Consider the following 17,140-nt stretch of genomic DNA (forward strand, 5'->3'; position numbering starts at 1 on the left):
TTGTTTGCTCACTTCGAAAAGTAAAAAGGAGGGGTTGTTCCGCCGAGTCATAAATCATAACTGGCCGCGGGGTGCCCGGGCCAAGGCCCTGAGTCCGCCCGGGCTTCAGCTGGAGGCGGCCAGTTCCTGGCGGCGAGCATACCCCGGTAGCTCTCTTCTGCATCCGGGAAACCTGCTGCTGTCTGTCGGCTTGAGCCAAAACCACAATAACTTTTCTCTGCAAAATAATCTATTGCTAAGAGCATACGTTCTGTCACTTATTACTGGTAAAGTTTAGAAACTTCAAGCCTGGCCAGAGTAAAACAAACAAAAAGTTCGAAACGCCTGCAGTTGGCCGGACGCGGTGACTCACGCCTGTAATCCCAACACCTTGGGAGGCCGAGGCGGGCGGATCACCAAAGATCGGGAGTTCTGGACCAGCCTAACTAACACGGTGAAACCCCGTCTCTACTAAAAATACAAAAAATTAGCCAGGCGTGGGCGCCTGCTGCTGGGGAGGCTGAGACAGGAGAATCGTTTGAGGCCGGGAGGTGGAGGTTGCAGTGAGATCGCGCCACTGCACTCCAACCTCCGCGACAGAGTGAGAATCAAGAAAAAAAAAGAAAGAAAGAAACGCCTGCAGTTGGTTAGAGTGCCTTTGTTTAAGAACTTTTTATATTTTGCTGCACAAAGGAAGTGGTGCTCCAGAGGCAAGTTGTAAAAGTCACATGGTCGTAGAGGGAGTAGCCTTGTCCTGGAGGCACAGGATCCAGTTGCAATCTCTAGGGGCGGGAAGCCCGGGTTTCCTTCACTCACCTGCTCCCTTCCTCTTCTTCCTCCACCGCACTCCCCGGTACATGTTCTAGGCCTGATGGAGGTTACTCTACATAGGGTTACTAAACATATTGTTGATGGAGCCGATGGGTAGATTTTCATAGAGAGTGCAGTGAATGAAGACGATGACAGTAGAATGATCCAAGTCGTTTGGGAAGTTGAACAAAGTTTAGAAAGGTAGCTGGTCTCAGGTGGGAGGGGCTGCGTGGAGATGGGCCTGCAGAGACTTTGGAATCTGCAGGTGGGCCTGGCTTTCAATCCCAACTCGACTTTGCCGACCTTGGCACGCCTGGCCCCCTCTGTCCCTGTTCCTGAGCTGTGGAACTGTGAGATAAGGTATCTAAGGCGCCAGGCCATCAACAAATGGTAGCTGGCAGGATTATCTGGAGGGATTATCAAATTAGAGTGAGGTGAAAAAAGGAATGATTAGTTTTGTAAAACCTAAACTGATTTAAGGAACAAGGAGGTGGCAGTTACATTATCCTGGGAAGGAAGAGAAGTGAAAAGAGGGCCGGACACGGTGGTGGGCGCCTGTAGTCCCAGCTGCTGGGGAGGCTGAGGCAGGAGAATCTCTTGAATCCGGGAGGAGGAGGTTGCAGTGAGCCAAGATTGCGCCACTGCACTCCACCCTGGGCGACAGAGGGAGGCTCTGTCTCAAAAAAAAAAAAGGTGAAAAGAGGTCAAGAATCAGGTTTAAGGAAGGGCACATTTTTGATAAGTAGATTGCAAATGAAAAGGAATTTCTATATCTGTTATAGAGGGCAGCTCCTTCATTAAAATTTATTTTCTCCATATCAATAAAGCTATTTCTTACTTTATCCAGGTTTTTAAATATTAATGCAGGCCGGGCGCGGTGACTCACACCTGTCATCCCAGCACTTCCAGGAGGCTGAGGCAGGTGGATCACTTGAGACCAGGAGTTCGAGACCAGCCAGGACAACATAGCAAAACCCCGTCTCTCCTGAAAATACAAAAAAAAAAAAAAAAATTAGCTGGGCATGGTGGCGCATGCCTGTAATCCCGGCTACTCAGGAGGCTGAGACAGGAAAATCGCTTGAACCCAGGAGGCGGAGGTTGTGGTGAGCCAAGATCACACCACTGCACTCCAGCCTGGGTGACAGAGTGAGACTCCATCTCAAAAATATAGAAATAAAAAATAAATATAAATGCGGCATAATGATACTTAAGTGCCCCCTTCTGGAAAGCTTGTCTGCTTGGGATACACAGCTCAAGGTGGTCATGATGTGTTATTTTCTTTGCAATCTGTGGGTAAAGTTTATCAACTCCAGAAAAGTATTGGAACTTAGGTCCTGACATCTGTCTCCATAGCATTTTGTTCTGATTCGGTGTTTGCTAGAGTGGCCACTGGACCTGGTCATTAATTGGTACTACAGGATGCAGGGTGCACTTTGTGAGAGTGAAGGTAAGTTACAGCCAGCCAGCATCAGAACCGGTGTCCAGAGCCTAGGTTTTTCCCTACATCTGTAGCATTAACAAACAACACAAAAACTTAAAAAAAAAAAAAAAATTCCCTCACTGAGGTTGCCAAATCTGTTAACTTTGAAACTGAATATATTATTTTAAGAGATGGGGTCTAGCTCTGTTACTCAGGCTGCAGTATGGTGGCTATTTACAGGGGCAGTCATAGCACACTATATCCTAGAACTCTTGGGCTCAAGAGATCCTCCTGCCTCAGCCTCCCAAGTAACTGGGACTATAGACTTGCCACTATGCCCGGCCCGCACGTCGTTTTAAATAGATTTTCTTGAGCAGCTACTTGATACTAGTTAGCCATTCTTAAACCTGTAGGTCTTGACTAATGTGAGGGCATATTTGAAACAACCCAAACTCACATCTTAAGTTACTAATATATCAGCTAACAACTGGGAAGCTACTTCTTTGGGAATATGAGAAACAAGAGTTTTAAAGACCCAAGCAAGAATACATCTCCAGTGTTTTCACCCTGAGGGATATGAGTTAGTTTGCTGAGCAGCCATTTGGCACAGCTTCTGCGAGTTAGGCTGTGAGCAGCCTCCGGCTCAGCAGTCGGTGGAGCAGTAGCCGCAGGTGGTGAGCCGCTGGCCTGCTACCACCGGGGCAGACGCTGAGACACTGAGTGCTTTCCAAGTTGTGCAGAATTTTGGCGGGTGAGGCAGATGGTTGTGACATATGGGTTTAATTTTCTTGAAGTTACTGTTTCTTTGTAGTCTAATTGGTTAAAAGATAAGCAGGTGAAGTTATCAAAAGGCAGTAGATCCCGACAGCTTTTGAAAATGGAAAGAGTGAAATCCCTGTGCTGTCTTCATAGAGCAGTGTGTGGAGTAGGAAGTACCTGTGCTCACCTAGGGCAAAGGTCGGACTAAACAGCTTTCTCATCTACCATGCAGCGGGGAGGACCAGCTGGAGAAGTTGCTTTTAGCTCTCACACCTTAGTGTAAAAATCACTTTGTGAAAAATGAAGCTGTCACCTCCTTCCTCTAAGATTCTGATTCTGTCTCAGTTAGGATCCATGAATCTGCATTTCAACATCCACACCAGGAATTCTGATGTCCAAGGTTGAGCAAAACTGACTTAGGGCTTATGGACAGAGGGATGCCTTAGTGGGGTCTTAGTTGGGTCTGATTGCTTGGGGCAGTTCCCGGAGGAATAGGCTAAAGGGGACTTGAACTGAATTCCCCAGCTTGTATTTTTTTTTAGGAGAAGTGAGGTTAGAACAATCAGGTGATGGGGGCTAGTAATGGGGAGATCTCTTAAGGACAGGGAAACACAACCCTTTTGGCTAGGAGATGATGGGTAAGAGGCCATGCTTTACGGCCATTCCTCCTCAACTGAAGGGTGCCTCTTGCTATACTGCTAATATTTCGGTTTATTCATTACTGTCTCCCCTCTAAGCTGTTGAGCTATCAGGTAAAAACACATGCATGAGTGGATGGGGACTTTATTGTAGAAGATGCCACACTTTTTGCACTGTCCGGTGTAGAAGCCACTGGCCAATTAATTTAAATTGAAAATAAATTGAGTTCCTCAGTTGCACTAGCTACATTTCAATGCTCAGTAGACACATGTGGCCAGTGGCTACCTTATGAGACAGTGCAAATATGGAACAATTCCACCATCACAGACAGTTCCATGACATAGCACTGCTCTGGAGAGTAGATAGGAATTCAGTGGAAGGCTGGCTGTCCAGGGAGTAGGGAGTCCAGTTGAGATTGGAGAGCAGAGAGCTCCCTTATAGAGTTGGAAATGCGGATGTGTCATGCAGGAGATCCAAGGTCCAAGTCTTTGCCCTTGCCCTTCCCTTCCTCCACCCAAACTTCTACCTCTTCCAGGCCTACACCACTGCTAAGCCAGCATTAACCACACACTGTATTTCAGTTCTCCTGTAGGACTCAATTCTTTGTTTCAGAAAATATGTGCAAAAACATTTTCTGCATAACAAAGCAACTTCATATTTCAACTCCATAATCACAGAACTATGTTACTCTAGGCATATTTTGCAGTGAATGCATTTGTGTAATATTTTCTCCATTTCCGTTTATAAGATTGTTATTTTGCAGGTCGAGTTGGGGGTGAGAAAGCATAGAGCTGTTAATTTATAGTTTATTAGTAAGCAGTTTTCCTTCATTTCCTTCTCTTCATATACTTTGGCTTTTAAACTAACCAAAACAGAAGGGTCTTAGAGTTTGGGAGTTGGAAGGGGAATGGGAGTTCCTACTATATTTTACTGCCTTAAGTAAAAAATAATTAACAAAAATCAACTTTTTTTTAATAGGTGGGGAAGAAAACATGACAGAAACAGATGCCTTCTATAAAAGGTAAAGCCATGCTCTTTTCTAATAAAGGTCTCTTCCTTTGATGGTCATGATCAGCCTACAGAAATCAAAGCAAGAATGGGTCCTGGGAGCTGGAAAGAAGAACTGAGCAGGCCAAGTTTTAGCCTTTGGGGAGCTGATTTGTAGATAGGCAGGTGGTGCTGCCCCTGGTTGTCGAGGGACCTGGAGTCAGAATACATACCGGCATGGCATGAGCCTAGAGCTAGAGCTTGGTTCTGAGCCTCGTGGTTATTCTTGGTTGCTGGATCCTGGGGGCCCAGGGAAAGACATCAAGGCAGAGGGTTAGGGATGTCAGGATGGCACATGGCTGCTGTTTACCAATTGCCAGAGAGATATTTCAGGACTTTCCTTATTAGCATGGCCTTTCCTGGAGCACACCAGTGGAACATCAGCCTGGCAAGGAGGAAGCTCAGCTCTCTATCTACATGTTGACCTAGAACTTGGAGGGGCTCATTATTTAATATGACTTGAAGTGATTGTTTTTGAACTTTTCATTAACAGAGAAATATTTGATCCGGCAGAAAAGTACAAAATGGACCACAGGAGGAGAGGAATTGCTTTAATCTTCAATCATGAGAGGTTCTTTTGGCACTTAACACTGCCAGAAAGGCGGGGCACCTGCACAGACAGAGACAATCTTACCCGCAGGTAGTAGTTTTATCTACATATCAAGATGAGGCAGTTAAGTGATAAAATTACGTTTGGCCAGGTGTGGTGGTTCATGCTGGTAATCCCAGCACTTTGGGAAGCCAAAGTGGGAGGGTCACTTGAGGCAAGGCGTTTGAGACAAGTTTGGGCAACAGAGTGAGACCCTGTCTCTACAAAAAATAAAAATCAATTAGCTGGGCATGGTGGCGGTAGTCCAGCTACTCTGGAGGCTGAAGGGGCAGGACTGCTTGAGCCCAGGAGTTCAAGGTTGCACTGAGCTGTGATTGTACCACTGCACTCCAGGCTGGGCTACAGAGGGAGACCTTGTCTCTAAAATTAAAAAATAAAATAATTTTTTTTCCAGGCTTCCAAAAGAAAAGTTAAAAAAAAAAATTAAAAATTAAAAAAATTCCAGACTCATAGAAGTAGGGAAAAAAAGTTACTTATCATAACTTGTCAACACTAATGAGGTAATAGCAGATCAAGAGTGTTTAAAGATGGGCCTCGCGTTGATGCAGCCTCCCTTAAGAACTTGCCTGAGTTACCTTCCTTACTCTGTTCTGTTAAATGTTGACAGGCTTTGCATTTGTACTAACATTTGCATAGTAGACAACACCACTCTAAACTGAATCGGCTGTCATGATTAAATCCTTTCCTACCATGGTGAATGAAGGGAAAACCACCATTGTTATATTTCATTTCTTTTCTCCTAAAGAAAGAAAATTTGTGTCATTAAAATGTGTATAGATTCCTCCAAAGTAAGGATATTTGACAACTTTGAAGTTTATAGGCTAACATTTCATTTAATATATCACTAGGTTTTCAGATCTAGGATTTGAAGTGAAATGCTTTAACGATCTTAAAGCAGAAGAACTACTGCTCAAAATTCATGAGGGTAGGTAGTTTTGCTATTATATAGTTCATCTTCCTCTAATGAGATTGAGTCCTTTATCCTATCTGTAAAGACAGGTACAAGCAATTACTTATGTGACAAAAAAAGTATTAATTTAGCACAGGTTACAGGTTTTGGGTATGCTTCTGTGTTTCCGTTACCCAGCACATTTAGAGACCCTTGCAAAGAATTATGCCTCTAAAGTTTATATTTAGCATACCACTTGTTACAGTCTATTGTAGAAATGAATGAAATGACCCCTTCAATTGGCGGTAAAAGCCTAAAATGCAACTACTACAGGTGCTGGGCAGTCAATAGGCTTTTTCTTACTGACTCCTTTCATGACCGATTTTCTCACTGGTTTCCAAATAGTGTTGGTTTACATACATTACCTCCTTTAATTCTTCCATCAATATGGGGTATGTATTCTGATTACAACCTGTATTATAATCATCACTGCATACCACGGGTATTCAAATCATTTGCCAACCATTATATTTGCATAATTACTTTAAACTTTCTTCAGAGCTCTTCTTTAAACTGCACATCATTTTAACTTTGGCTGCTTACCAGCTTTTCTACTTTGCTCAGAAGCTTTGGAAGACATCAGTCTCATGTCACCGCACTCGGCCTTGAGTACTCTTTTGGAAGCTCTAAGTGCTATAATCTTTTTTTTTTTTTTTTTGAGATGGAATCTCGCTGTGTCCCCCAGACTGGAGTGCAGTGGCATGATCTCAGCTCACTGCAACCTCCACCTCCTGGGTTCAAGCGATTCTCCTGCCTCAGCTTACCAAGTAGCTCACCCCCAAGCCCGGCTAATTTTGTGTTTTTAGTAGAGACAGGGTTTCACCGTGTTGGCCAGGCTAGTCTTGAACTCCCAGCTTCAAGTGATCCACCTGCCTCGGCCTCCCAAAGTGCTGGGATTCCAGGCGTGAGCCACCGCGCCTGGCCCTAAGTGCTGTATTCCTATGGTGAAAGTGCAGCAACGTGTGGGGAGTTGTTGAGCAGCAGTTCCTGGGTCTTTTGCTCTAAGGTCTCTGCTGATTCAAGGAAATTTTTAGTTTATTGCCAAAGTAACTTGGATCTTAAATGACATTCCCTATCATAATCCCTTTATGTTTTCCACATCATTCTGTGTTTTAGAAAGGCTAATGAAATTTGGTCAAACTCTGTTACTCTGAACTTGAATAAATTTGGATTTTTTAAAACATAAGATACAGTATGGTATATTGTTTGATTAAAGACTAAAATAAGTTGTTTCATTACAGATATTTTACACTTATTAAAGAATAGGCCAGGCGTGGTGGCTCATGCCTGTAATCTCAGCACTTTGGGAGGCCAAGGTGGGTGGATCACTTGAGGTCAGGAGTTCGAGACCAGCCTGGCTACATGGCAAAACCCTGTCTCTACTAAAAATACAAAAATTAGCTGGGTATGGTTTCGAATCTGTAATCCCAGCTACTTGGGAGGCTGAGACAGAAGAATCGCTTGAACCAGGGAGGTGGAGGTTGCCGTGAGCCAAGATCGTGCCACTGCACTCCAACCTGGGCACCAAGAGTGAAACTCTTGTCTCAAAAAAACAAAAAAGACAAAACTACAAATTCTCCTCTTCCCAGTCATATGGACGTAACTTTATTCTAGTATTAATAAACTGAATTTTTATGTGTAGATAACAAGCATCGTGTTTTCATTTCTATATTCTCTTTTGGGTCCTTTATAGTGTCAACCTCTAGCCACGCAGATGCCGATTGCTTTGTGTGTGTCTTCCTGAGCCATGGCGAAGGCAATCACGTTTATGCATATGATGCTAAAATCGAAATTCAGACATTAACTGGCTTGTTCAAAGGAGACAAGTGTCGGAGCCTGGTTGGAAAACCCAAGATATTTATCATTCAGGTAAGACTGATTACGTTGTCATCTTAATTATAAAGTCTGTCATTTGGAACATGTGATAAAGGTCTAAAAGCCAATTTTGAAAGTAACTTTCTCCAGTAATTGGACAGGCCCTTTTTGAATTCTGGCCAATCAGAGTTGCACTTTGAGCTGTTAGTAATAATTCTTTGACACTCTCATTGTCTATATTACAAAGTAACAGCATTTGGATTGACACTTGAAGTGACTCACAAAGTAACCAATGTGCTACTCGCTGGCCCAGCATGATATCAAGGAGAGCCATTGGAAAAGGTACCTGCTGACTAAAGAGTGCTGTGCAAGGCAACCTTATCAGACTAAGTTTGCTTCTTTGGGAGGTGGAGAGCATATAAACCAGTAGAAAGAATGGAAAAATAAAGCCTTCTAGTCCTATCCTGTCTCATCCCTTTCACATTGCCCCTTAAACCAAAATTGTTTCCCCGCTGCCAAATTGGTTTTAGGGATAAAAGTATTTTTTACAGGTGTGATAGCTCATGCCTGTAATCTCAGCACATTGGGAGGCCGAGGCAGGCAGATCACCTGAGGTCAGCAGTGAAAGACCAGCCTGGCAAACATGGTGAAACTCTGTCTCTACTAAAAATACAAAAATTAGCTGGGCATGGTGGCAGGTGCCTGTAATGCCAGCCATTAGGCACAAGAATTGCTTGAACCTGGGAGGCAGAGGCTGCAGTGAGTCGAGAACACACCACTGCACTCCAGCCTGGGTGTCAGAGTGAGACTCTGTCTCAAAAAAAAATTTTTTTTTTTGCATGAATAATATTACTTGGCACATCATTAAGGATTTTTTTTTTTTTTTTTTTTTTTTTTTGAGATGGAGTCTCGCTCTGTCCCCCAAGCTGGAGTGCAATGGTGCAGTATCAGCTCACTGCAACCTCTGCCCCGGGGTTCAAATGATTCTCCCACTTCAGCCTCCTGAGTAGCTGGGATTACAAGCACCTGCCATCATGCCTGGCTAAGTTTAGTATTTTCATAGAGACAGGGTTTCACCATGTTGGCCAGGTTGGTCTTGAACTCCTGACCTCAGGTGATCTGCCCACCTTGGCCTCCCAAAGTGTTGGGATTACAGGCATGAGCCACTGCACCCGGCCAAAGATTCTGAACTACAAAAGAGAAACCTGACATGCCAGTGCCACAATTCTGTATTTCCATGAATGGCATGGAGGACGTAATATTATGGTATAACGTCTATTCTTGCATTGCTATAAAGAAATACCTGAGACTGGGTAATTTATAAGGAAAAGAGATTTGATTGGCCCACAGTTCTGCAGGCGGTACAGGAAACATGGTGCTGGCATCTGCTTCTGGTGAAGCCTTAGGAAGCTTACAATTATGGTGGAAGGTGACGGAGAGCCAGCATATGACTTGGTGGGAGTGGGAGCAAGAGAGTGCTAAGGGGGAGGTGTCAGACTCTTACATAACCAGATTTCATGTGAACTGAGTGAGAGCTCACTTATCACCAAGGGGAAGATGCTAAACATTCATGAGAGATCCTCCCCGATGAGCCAGTCACCTTCCACCAGGCCCCACCTCCCACACTGGGAACCACATTTTAACATGAGATTTGGAGGGGACAAAAATCCAAACCGTATCAAACATGAAACTGCATTTCACATCCTACCATAAAACCTTGTTTTGGGGCGAGGAAGTGGCTGTTAGAAGTGAAGGATGACTGCCTCGTTTCTGGTTTGGACAACTGCATTGGAATGTCTGTGGGACATGGAATTGGTGATACAGGTGTAGAACCTAAGACAGGTGGCCTCGGCTGGAGAAAGAAATCAGGAGGTGGTCATGAAAGCCATGGGATTAGATGAGTTTACTTATGTTGAATACCACCTGGAAAAGGAGCGTAAAACAAAACTGCGGGGCACCCATGAGGAATGGGCTGAAGAGGGAAGATACTGAGGAGGATGGACACCACGAGAAAAATAAGAAACACATAATGACATGATTGTTTCATGAAAAAGGGAGTGGTCAACACTGTCGAACACAAGAGAAGTGGAAATAACTAACGAGCTACTGCAGGAAGAAAGCCACAAATGAAGGAAATAATTTGCCAAGTTACTTTCTCTGTATGCCTTAGATTCTTGGTAAAAAGAGCACCTCCCTCATGGGGTGGTTGTGCGGGCAAAATTACCTAATGAATGAAAACCACTTAGAACGGTACCTGGCATACGGCACGCCCTCAGTAGAGGCTCGCTCTTTACTCTTATTGCAGTTGACTGGGCAGGTGATGCCATCAGGTTAAAGGTGTTGTTTCATTTAAGAAGGACAGTAGAAAACAAGGCCTGAAAATAAGCCTGCTGATACCAAGATTAAAATTTGCCTATAAAAATGGGGTAGTAGGGATTTTCTATTTATGATTTTAAATCATTCAGGACTTTTGATGCTCATAATTCTTTAACCATTTCAGAACTGATTGATGCATTTATAATGCTATAACAGAATCTTACTAGCTGACTGTATTCGTGTATAGGGTGGCCATAACAAAGCACCATAGTCTGTATGGTTTCAATAGCGGGAATTTATCGTCACAGTCCCGGAGCTGGAAGTCTGAGATGGAGATGTGGGGAGGGTTGGTTTCTTCTGAGGCCTCCCTTCTTGGCTTGTAGGTGGCTGTCTTGTCCCTGTGCCTTCATATGGTCTTTCTTCTGTGCATGTCTGTGTCCCAATTTCTTCTTATGAAGACACTGGTCATGTTGGATTTGGGTTCACCCGTATGACCTCATTTTTCTTTATCACCTCTAAAGGCCCTGTCTTCAAATACAGTCATAGTTGAGGTACTGGGGCTAGGACTTCAGCATATGAATTTGGTGGGAACACAATTCAGCCTGTAAAAGTCACTTACGAGAAGAGTTTAGTGTTAGCCTCTGAGTGAGTCAGAATTTAATGTTAATTTTGAGTGAGTCTAAATTTAATGTAAATTCTGAGTGAGTCAAAATTAGTGGGTAAAAATTTGAGACCTCACTTTTTAATGGTCACACAAGGAAGAAGGTGCATTAACAGGTATCTTGTCAGGTCAGGCTGGATGTCATTTTAACTCCTAACAATTTATAGCAGCAGCCAGGCAAGCAAAAGTCAATCTGGAGATACACTGCCTGCCTAAACAGAAACACTTAGGTCAATACTATAGCTTTCAAAAGCGAAGGTGTGCCCTGGGTGTGGTTAATCCATAAGAAATTTTAAAACCACAAGCTTTTTCCTCTACAGTCTACCCTTCTACCAACATAATTTTATGTATACTTGGGGATGCCAATTTTTTCTTAAAACATTAAAAGGCCGGGTGCAGTGGCTCACGCCTGTATTCCCAGCACTTTGGGAGGCCAAGGCAGGCGGATCACGAGGTCAGGAGATCAAGACCATCCTGGCTAATACGATGAAACCCCGTCTCTACTAAAAATACAAAAAATTAGTCGGGCGTGGTAGCGGGCGCCTGTAGTCCCGGCCACTCTGGAGGAGAATGGTGTGAACCTGGGAGGCGGAGCTTGCAGTGAGCGGAGATCGCGCCATTGCACTCCATCCAGCCTGGGTGACAGAGCGAGACTCCGTCTCAAAAATAATAATAATAATAATTAACTAAAAGAAAACATAAGTAGGAAACAGCTTTGTTGGCTTTTGTCCCCTCTAAACCTGAATGTATTGCTTCTGAACTGCTCAGAATGTGGTTTCTGTTGTAATGAAGGTGTACCGGCTTACACGTTCACTGCACACATTAAGCACTGGGAAGAAAACAGTAGGCAAAGAGGTGGGTTTTTCCTCCTTGTCTTGTAGGCATGTCGGGGAGACCAGCACGATGTGCCAGTCATTCCTTTGGATGCAGTAGATAATCAGACAGACAAGCTGGACACCAACATAACTGAGGTAGATGCAGCCTCCGTTTACACGCTGCCTGCTGGAGCTGACTTCCTTATGTGTTACTCCGTTGCAGAAGGTGTGTGGTGTTTAAAACAAACATATAATTACCTCTCTTGGCTAAGGTCCTGTAAGTTTCACCTTTGATTGGTTTGGGTCAGGTCTTTCTGTTGGGACAGAGTGATTCCATCCTGAAGCTCTCAGACTTATAATTTTCTTTGACCACATGGCACAGAGTGCTAAATGAAAGTGTAAAATACCTTACAGAAAAATCATTCCTGAGAGTTATATTGAGTAAAACAGCAAGTCTAATTATATTAACATTAGCCTACCATCATTTACTGAGGGTGGTAGTGCCATTGTGGTAGTTGTCCTGAAGCTTTAATTTTTTTTTTTTTTGAGACAAGGTCTTACTCTGTCACTGAGGCTGGAGTGCAGTAGCATGATCATGGCTCACTGCAGCCTCAATTTTGAGAAACTGAGCCTCAGCCCCCCTGTAGCTGGGATTATAGGCATGCACCACCATGCTTGGCTAACTTTTTAACTTTTCTGTAGAGACTGGGTCTTTCTGTGTTGCCCAGGCTGGTCTCAAACTCCTGGGCTCAAGTGATCCTCCAGCCTTGGCCTACTAAAGTGCTGGGATTACAGGTTTGAGCCATTGCACTCAGCATTTTTTTTATATATATATATATATATATATATGTATATATAATATGTATTACACATATATGTGTATATATAATATGTATTATGTGTATAAATGTTATATATGTATTTATTATATATTATATATAATATATACGTGTATATATATTACATATATATGTGTGTGTGTGTGTTTATCTTTTTTTCTTTGGGAGAGTTTCACTCTGTTGCCCAGGCTGGAGTGCAGTGGTGCAATGTTGGCTCACTGCAACCTCTGCCTCCTGGGTTCAAGTGATTCTCCTGCCTCAGCCTCCCGAGTAGCTGGGAATACAGGTGCCTGCCACTACACCCAGCTAATTTTTGTAGTTTTAGTAGAGACAGGGTTTCACCATGTTGGCCAGGCTGGTCTCGAACTCCTGACCTCAAATGATCTGCCTGCTTCAGCCTCCCAAAGTGCTGGGATTACAGGCATGAGCCACCATGCCCAGCTGAAAAATATTTTGATAATGGTTCTTTGCTTTCGTAGTAAATAATTTTGTTTGACTTCTTTTTAGTAATCTCATGTCTCAGTCATTGTCTATCTTGGGAATTTTTTAGGAAATGGAGGAAGTTATATAGAATTAACTCCATGTATATAAAACTATACAGAATTAATCTCTTTTCCCATTTGAGAAGAGTCAAAAAAAATTTAAGCCATATATATCATGGACACATCTTAAGACTCTTCTAAGCATTTTTAAGAACTTATACTTCTGTAACTATAAAGAATACACACAGTAATTGAAAGCCAGAAAACTGCAGCAACATTTTCCTTCTCACTTTTTTAGGATATTATTCTCACCGGGAAACTGTGAACGGCTCATGGTACATTCAGGATTTGTGTGAGATGTTGGGAAAATATGGCTCCTCCTTAGAGTTCACAGAACTCCTCACACTGGTGAACAGGAAAGTTTCTCAGCGCCGAGTGGACTTTTGCAAAGACCCAAGTGCGATTGGAAAGAAGCAGGTTCCCTGCTTTGCCTCAATGCTAACTAAAAAGCTGCATTTCTTTCCAAAATCTAATTAACAGGGGCTATCTTATTTTACAATTTAATCTATTGAAAATGTCTTTCTCGGCCAGGCGTGGTAGCGCACACCTGTAATCCCAGCACTTTGGGAGTCTGAGGCGGGCGGATCACCGGAGGTCAGGAGTTCGAGACCAGCCTGACCAACATGGAGAAACCCCGTCTCTACTAAAAATACAAAAAAAAAATTTAGCTAGGCATGGTGGCGCATGCCTGTAATCCCAGCTACTTGGGAGGCTGAGGCAGGAGAATCACTTGAACCCAGGAGGGGGAGGTTGTGGTGAGCCGAGATTGCACCATTGCGCTCCAGCCTGGGCAATAAGAGTGAAACTCCGTCTCAAAAAAAAGAAAATGTCTTTCTCTTCTTTTTATATAAATATCGTTAGGCTGAAGCATTATGGTCCAATGATTCAAATGTTTTAAAGTTTAATGCCCAGCAGAGAACTGCCTTTAAAAAAAAAAAAAAAAAAAAAATTCATGTTGGCCATGGTGAAAGGGTTTGATATGCAGAAACAAAATCCTCAGGAAATTAGGTAAATAAAAATTTACAAGCATTAATTAAACTGCAGGGTTACATAAAAATCTAGCTGATTTAACTTGTATTTTGTTACTTTTTTAATAAAAGTTTATTGTTTGATGTTTTTAAAGGTTTTTGAAATCCAGGAATTAAATAATTATCCCTTAATAAAATATTTGAAATTCATATTTTACTACATTTTTCTAACTCGCATTCTTGTTCATTTGTGTAACTGATAGATATTTTTTACTCGGTCATATAAATGTTTAATATTTCATCTACATATGAATTACCACATTTTGTGTATGACTTTAATTCCTACTTTTAAAAAAATCAGCATTCCAGAATTGTTACATGGCATTCTGAGGATGAAATAGAAAACACGATAATTCTTAGCCACTACAGGCTGAACACCTGCAAAATCGGATTCTGTCAGCATCTTCCATGTTAAGTTCCTACAAACAGTCCAACAGTCATCAGACCCATTCACACATGATCACATTAATAGAATAACAGGTGTTACTTTCAAGGTTCAATTCATATTAATATGATGTAGAATCTGGGTAATACTGTTTTGTTAATAATCTGCCAGAGGCTGAAGGTTAACTGTTTCGGCTTCAATACCTGAAACTTGTGATTTGCAGGTTCAAAAGCAATCGTTTATATGCACTGTTTCAGGTGAAGTTGGTACCAGCTATACTTTATGGTTGGTGGAACATTTATGCCTTTTTGATAAATGATAAAAAGATCTTACTCCCAACTATTGCATATTAAAAAAAGAAGTTAATGACAAGATGATTCCGTGGGAGGTTGAGGCAGGAGGGTTGCTTGAGCCCAGGAGTTTGATTTGGTGAGACCTAGTCTCTAATTTTTTTTTAAAAAGATGATTCCAAATTAAGTCTAAGAATGAAAGTGAATGCCAAGCACATACCCTTTCACCTTCACATAGAGAATAAACATGGGACAAGCTGACAAGGATTTTTAGCTAACAGCAGCCACTGTTGCTTTGATAGACGCATAAAAGCCCTTTCTAACATTAGCAAGTCTTAAAAATCCAAAAAGTAAAAATCTTAGTTGAGAACTTCAAACAATACTTCTGTTTTACAAGAATTTAATAACAAAAAAAAGATTGAACAATCAAATTGAAATGAACCATGGGACTCAAAAATGTCCTAAGTTGCAAAATCAATACAAAATGGAAAATCCGATGACATTTAAAAATGTAAGATTAATTCTTTTCATTGAGTTCTTCTACTTGCATTTGCAAATAGAGAGAATGGCGCACCTGTTTCAGGGATTCTTTAGCCTGTCATGGGAAAAAGAAATAGCATGTGATCAGAAAGAATGAGAAACATACCAATGTTACTGCTTGAAAGGAATTCTATAAACAACGTCTCCTTACAGCAATAAAACGTTTAAACTATTAGTGACAAATGGCTAAAATATTTCTTTTTTTCTTGAGATGGGTTTCATTCTGTCACCCAGGCAGGAGTGCAGTGGTACCATCTCAGCCTACTGTGACCTCCGCCTCCCTGGTGCAAGTGATTCTCCTGCCTCAGCCTCCCAAGTAGCTGGGACCACAGGTGCCTACCACCATGCCTGCCTAATATTTTTTGGTATTCTCTGTAAAGATGGAGTTTCGCCATGTTGCCCTGGCTGGTCTTGAACTCCTGGACTCAAGTGATTTGCCCACCTTAGCTTCCCAAAGTGATGGGATATAAATATTTCAATATTATATGTGGATCTTTTTAAAAGATGAGTTTACTAATTCATCCTTATGTATTTAAAAAAATAATAGTTGATGGGTGCTGACGAGTTTATGGGTGCAGCACACCAACATGGCACAAGTATACATATGTAACAAACCTGCACATTATGCACACGTACCCTAGAACTTAAAGTATAATTAAAAAAAAAAAAAAAGGTTTAAAACAACCAAACCAAATAATAATAATAATAATACTAGTTTATCCCCTTTATAATGGTTTTCCAGTTCATATTCTTTAAAAAACCCTTAACCTACCACTTTATCTTTTTATCTCCACTTTATTACCTTAGAGATAATTAACAAGGTGTTAAATATTTAAAAAATTTTTTTTAGAGATGGGGTCTCACTCTGCTGCCCAGGCTGGAGTGCAGTGGTGTTATCATAGTTCACTGCAGTGTTGAACTCTTGGGCTCATGGGATCCTCCTGCCTCAACTTCCCAAGTAGCTAGGACTACAAGCATGTGCCACCACGCCCAGCTAATTTAAAAACAAATTTTGTAGAGATGAGGTCTCACTATGTTGACTAGGCTGGTCTCCAATTTCTGGACTCCAGAGATCCTCCCACCTCAGCCTCCCAAATCGCTGGGATCACACTAGGCTTACCTTCTAAATCTCAAAGGCACTGTCCTATAAACTAGCTGAAAGAATATTCCTTAGCCTTCTCAGATAGGATTATTCAAATATAAGGGAATCCACAAAATTTTTTTAAAAGCATTATATTTTTCTATAGAATGATTATATGAAATAAAATACATTTTTTTTAAAAGGCTTGGCCAGACATGGTGGCTCACACCTGTAATCCTAACACTTTGGGAGGCCGAGGTGGGCGGATCACTTGAGGTTAGGAGTTTGAGACCAGTCTGGACAACATAGTAAAACTCCGTCTCTACTGAAAATACAAAAAAAGTAGCCAGGCATGGTGGCAGGTGCCGATAGTCACAGCTACTCAAGAGGCTGAAGCACAAGAATCACTTGAATCCAGGAGGTGGAGGTTGCAGTGAGCTGGATTGCGCCACTACACTCTAGTTTGGGCGACAGCAAGACTCCGTCTCAAAAAAAAAAAATAAATAAAAATGAAATTAAAACGCTCTTCAATTTTTGAACTACAAAATTTGAGTGATTCTGTTTTAAATTTTAGGGATGAGTAATTTAGAAAGTACAGATAATAAAAGGTTTGAT

The 17,140-nt window shown here is 42.0% G+C and overlaps 2 protein-coding genes across 9 annotated transcripts in view; one reads left to right on the top strand and one right to left on the bottom strand.

Moving 5' to 3' along the window:
- Positions 1–14,366, top strand: part of CASP6 (caspase 6) — a 23,492-nt gene extending 9,126 nt beyond the window's left edge. For all 5 annotated transcript variants that reach the window (XM_009207365.4, XM_009207363.4, XM_009207364.4 and 2 more), the window contains 6 exons: positions 4,586–4,628; positions 5,148–5,294; positions 6,113–6,189; positions 7,907–8,082; positions 11,887–12,046; positions 13,440–14,366. In XM_009207365.4, the coding sequence (XP_009205629.1) occupies positions 4,600–4,628; positions 5,148–5,294; positions 6,113–6,189; positions 7,907–8,082; positions 11,887–12,046; positions 13,440–13,678 (828 nt within the window). In that variant the 5' untranslated portion in view covers positions 4,586–4,599 and the 3' untranslated portion in view covers positions 13,679–14,366. The remainder of the gene's footprint in view (positions 1–4,585; positions 4,629–5,147; positions 5,295–6,112; positions 6,190–7,906; positions 8,083–11,886; positions 12,047–13,439) is intronic.
- MCUB (mitochondrial calcium uniporter dominant negative beta subunit) overlaps positions 9,913–17,140 on the bottom strand; it is a 110,153-nt gene continuing 102,925 nt past the window's right edge. The window contains exons 8-9 of one of the 4 annotated variants that reach the window (XM_021938699.2): positions 15,479–15,499; positions 9,913–10,946 (exon numbers count right to left, since the gene is read on the bottom strand). In XM_021938699.2, the coding sequence (XP_021794391.1) occupies positions 10,905–10,946; positions 15,479–15,499 (63 nt within the window). In that variant the 3' untranslated portion in view covers positions 9,913–10,904. Of the gene's footprint in view, positions 10,959–12,059; positions 12,207–14,289; positions 15,500–17,140 lie in introns of those variants that run through there. The other 3 variants (XM_021938701.2, XM_021938700.2, XM_021938698.2) reach the window with 3 other exon arrangements.

The sequence above is a fragment of the Papio anubis genome, chromosome 3 (genome assembly GCF_008728515.1).
Source record: "Papio anubis isolate 15944 chromosome 3, Panubis1.0, whole genome shotgun sequence".
Classification (NCBI taxonomy): Eukaryota; Metazoa; Chordata; class Mammalia; order Primates; family Cercopithecidae; genus Papio; species Papio anubis.